Consider the following 3,575-nt stretch of genomic DNA (forward strand, 5'->3'; position numbering starts at 1 on the left):
ATCACATAATTTGCTATATCCATCTCTGAAGCGGGTAACATAAATGCTATCCATTCTCTGGCCACCGACTAAACGATATGCTATTCCATCTTTCTGACAGACTAAGCATTAATGCTATCCATCTCTGACGCTAACATAATGCTATCCATCTCTGACGCTAACATAATGCTATCCATCTCTGACGCTAACATAATGCTATCCATCGCTGACGCTAACATAATGCTATCCTGTCTCCTTACCTCTACAGGTGATGCAGATGCAGTATGAGAACCGAGTCCTGCTGTCCAACATGCAGCGCTACGACCTGGCATCACACCTGGGCATCAGGGCCAGCCCCCGGGAAAGTGACGCGGAGAGTGACGGAGGAGACGACGCCTCCACCTCGTCACGCTTCCCACCCCACCGTAAACGAGAAGGCCCCGTCGGAGGGGAGAGCGACTCGGACGAGGTGATACAGCATCATGTACCACAGTAACCCATAATGCTTTGTTGTATTGAATACGGTGAAAGCTGACAAGCTGACAAGCTAACCTAAGGTTACCCCGTCTCCCCTACCAATCCAGGTGCGTAACATCCGGTGCCTGACCCCCACCCGCTCCCTCTACTCCCCCGAGAGCCGCTTCCTCCCCCGCAGCCTGAAGGACCGGCAGCAGATGGTAGACATCCGTATAGAAGCAGAGCGGCTGGGCCGCACYATCGACAGGCTGATAGCAGACACCAGTACCATCATGGCTGAGGCACGGGTCTAYATGGTCTCCAACGGGGAGCTTTACGAGGAGGAAGGGAGCACCGTCAGGGAGCACGAGTTGTTGTACAGGATCACCGCTCAGATGAARGCCTTCAGGAAGGAGCTGCAGGGCTTTATAGACAGACTGGATGTCCCCAAGCCAGAGGACAAAGAGGAGGAGGAACCACTGTCTGTAAGTTGAACAGACACACACCAGGGTTTCCGTTGGCCTTTTGACACCCCCCCCCCTCTCTTAAATGTCCGGTAAATTAAAATGTCCGGCGCCACATTTCCTAACGGAAACCCTGGCACACACTTACACACACCCATTAGTGCATGCACAGTACGTACATACACACACACACACACACACACACACACACCCATTAGTGCACACACAAGAGGAGATGTCTTGCTCCAGTGTCTCAGTCCCAGAGGTGTGTGTCTTCTCCGACCAGTGTCTCAGTCCCAGAGGTGTGTGGTCTCCTCAGTGTCTGCAGTCCAGAGGTGTGTGGTCTTCTCCAGTGTCTCAACCCCAGAGGTGTGTGTCTTCGTCCAGTGTCTCAGTCCCAGAGGTGATTGTCTTCTCCAGTGTCTCAGACCCAGAGGTGTGTGGTCTTCTCCAGTGTCTCAACCCCAGAGGTGTGTGGTCTTCTCCAGTGTCTCAGCCCCAGAGTGTGTTGGTCTTCTCCAGTGTCTCAACCCAGAGGTGTGTGGTCTTCTCCATGTTCAGCCCAGAGGTGTGTGGCTCCTCCAGTGTCTCAACCCAGAGGGTGTGTGGTCTTCTCCCAGTTCTCAGCCCCAGAGGATGTGTGTCTTCTCCAGTGTCTCAACCCCAGAGGTGTGTGGTCTTCTCCAGTTCTCAACCCCAGAAGGTGTGTGGCTTCTCCAGTGTGTGTTGAAAGCTTGTAAATAGTAACTGCTGAAACGTGGAATAAGTGTCCCGTACCACGTGTGACCTTAGACGGGAATGTTCCAAAATAAAAAATACAAAACCAAATAAAAACATGACTAAAACAAAAAATATGTGTCTATGCAAAGTGAGACGGACGTTACAGGACGAAGAAGAGAGTAAAGAGGAAGACGAGTTGAAGATGGTGGTATAGGAGAGTGAAGAGAACAGGACGAGGATGAGGATGAGCAGAATGATGGGTTGAAACATCTAGGTGGGTTAATTGGACAGAGAAGGAGGACGAGTCAGGAAAACAGAATGGTAGAAAGACAGGAAGAGAGAACAGATTAAAAGCAGGTTAAACAATACTGGACATTCAGACAAATAGAGGCCTGTCCTAGCAGTAGATGTAATACTGGACATTCAGACCAAAATAGAGGCCTGTCCTACAGTAGATGTATCACTGACATTCAGACCAAATAGAGGCCTGTCCTACAGTAGATGTAATACTGACATTCAGACCAAATAGAGGCCTGTCCTACACTAGATGTAATCACTGACATTCAGACCAAATAGAGGCCTGTCCTACAGTAGATGTAATCTGACATTCAGACCAAATAGAGGCCTGTCCTACAGTAGAATGTATCACTGACATTCAGACCAAATAGAGGCCTGTCCTACAGTAGATGTAATACTGACATTCAGACCAAATAGAGGCCTGTCCTACAGTAGATGTATACTGACATTCAGACCAAAATAGAGGCCTGTCCTACAGTAGATGTAATACTGACATTCAACCAAATAGAGGCCTGTCCTACAGTAGATGTAATACTGACATTCAGACCAAATAGAGGCTGTCCTACAGTAGATGTAATACTGACATTCAGCCAAATAGAGGTTGTCCACAGTAGATGTAATACTGACATTGAAGCCAAATAGAGGCCTGTCCTACAGTAGATGTAATACTGACATTCAGACCAAATAGAGGCTTGTCCTACAGTAGATGTAATACTGACATTCAGACCCAAATAGAGCCTGTCCTACAGTAGATGTAATACTGACATTCAGACCAAATAGAGGCCTGTCCTACATAGATGTATACTGACATTCAGACCAAATAGAGGCCTGTCCTACAGTAGATGTAATACTGACATTCAGACCAAATAGAGGCCTGTCCTACAGTAGATGTAATACTGACATTCAGACCAAATAGAGGCCTGTCCTACAGTAGATGTAATACTGACATTCAGACCAAATAGAGGCTGTCCTACAGTAGATGTAATACTGACATTGACCCAAAATAGAGGCTGTCCTACAGTAGATGTAATACTGACATTCAGACCAAATAGAGGCCTGTCCTACAGTAGATTTAATACTGACATTCAGACCAAATAGAGGCCTGTCCTGCAGTAGATGTAATACTGACATTCAGACCAAATAGAGGCCTGTCCTACAGTAGATGTATCACTGACATTCAGACCAAAAGAGGCCTGTCCTACAGTAGATGTAATACTGACATTCAGACCAAATAGAGGCCTGTCCTACACTAGATGTATCACTGACATTCAGACCAAAAGAGGCCTGTCCTACAGTAGATGTAATACTGACATTCAGACCAAATAGAGGCCTGTCCTGCAGTAGATGTAATACTGACATTCAGACCAAATAGAGGCCTGTCTACAGTAGATGTAATACTGACATTCAGACCAAATAGAGGCCTGTCCTCAGTAGATGTAATACTGACATTCAGACCAAATAGAGGCCTGTCCTACAGTAGATGTAATACTGACATTCAGACCAAATAGAGGCCTGTCCTACAGTAGATGTAATACTGACATGTCTACAATGCATACATCTACTAAACAATGTAGCAATCATGTTCTCCAGACACTAGTGTGTGTGTGTGTGTGTGTGTGTGTGGTGTGTGTGTGTGTGTGTGTGTGTGTGTGTGTGTGT

At 46.9% G+C, this 3,575-nt stretch overlaps 1 protein-coding gene and 1 long non-coding RNA gene across 4 annotated transcripts; both read left to right on the forward strand.

The window, feature by feature from the left end:
- The first annotated feature begins 251 nt into the window (after positions 1 to 251).
- Positions 252 to 946, forward strand: LOC112078871 (microtubule cross-linking factor 3-like). The gene is made up of 2 exons (XM_024144978.2): positions 252 to 448; positions 564 to 946. Exons 1-2 carry the CDS (start codon positions 257 to 259, stop codon positions 927 to 929), a joined length of 558 nt encoding a protein of 185 aa, XP_024000746.2. The 5' UTR covers positions 252 to 256; the 3' UTR covers positions 930 to 946.
- A 196-nt stretch (positions 947 to 1,142) lies between these two features.
- On the forward strand, positions 1,143 to 1,706 carry LOC139026937 (uncharacterized). Of its 3 annotated transcripts, none has more exons than XR_011478932.1 (4): positions 1,143 to 1,201; positions 1,235 to 1,302; positions 1,336 to 1,454; positions 1,620 to 1,706. It is a non-coding gene; the product is annotated as an uncharacterized lncRNA (long non-coding RNA). The 3 variants fall into 3 exon arrangements; XR_011478933.1 differs by having other exon boundaries at positions 1,143 to 1,164; XR_011478931.1 differs by lacking the exon at positions 1,143 to 1,201 and having other exon boundaries at positions 1,216 to 1,302.
- The last annotated feature ends 1,869 nt before the right edge of the window (positions 1,707 to 3,575 follow it).

Source organism: Salvelinus sp. IW2-2015, unplaced genomic scaffold (genome assembly GCF_002910315.2).
Source record: "Salvelinus sp. IW2-2015 unplaced genomic scaffold, ASM291031v2 Un_scaffold6405, whole genome shotgun sequence".
Lineage (NCBI taxonomy): Eukaryota > Metazoa > Chordata > Actinopteri > Salmoniformes > Salmonidae > Salvelinus > Salvelinus sp. IW2-2015.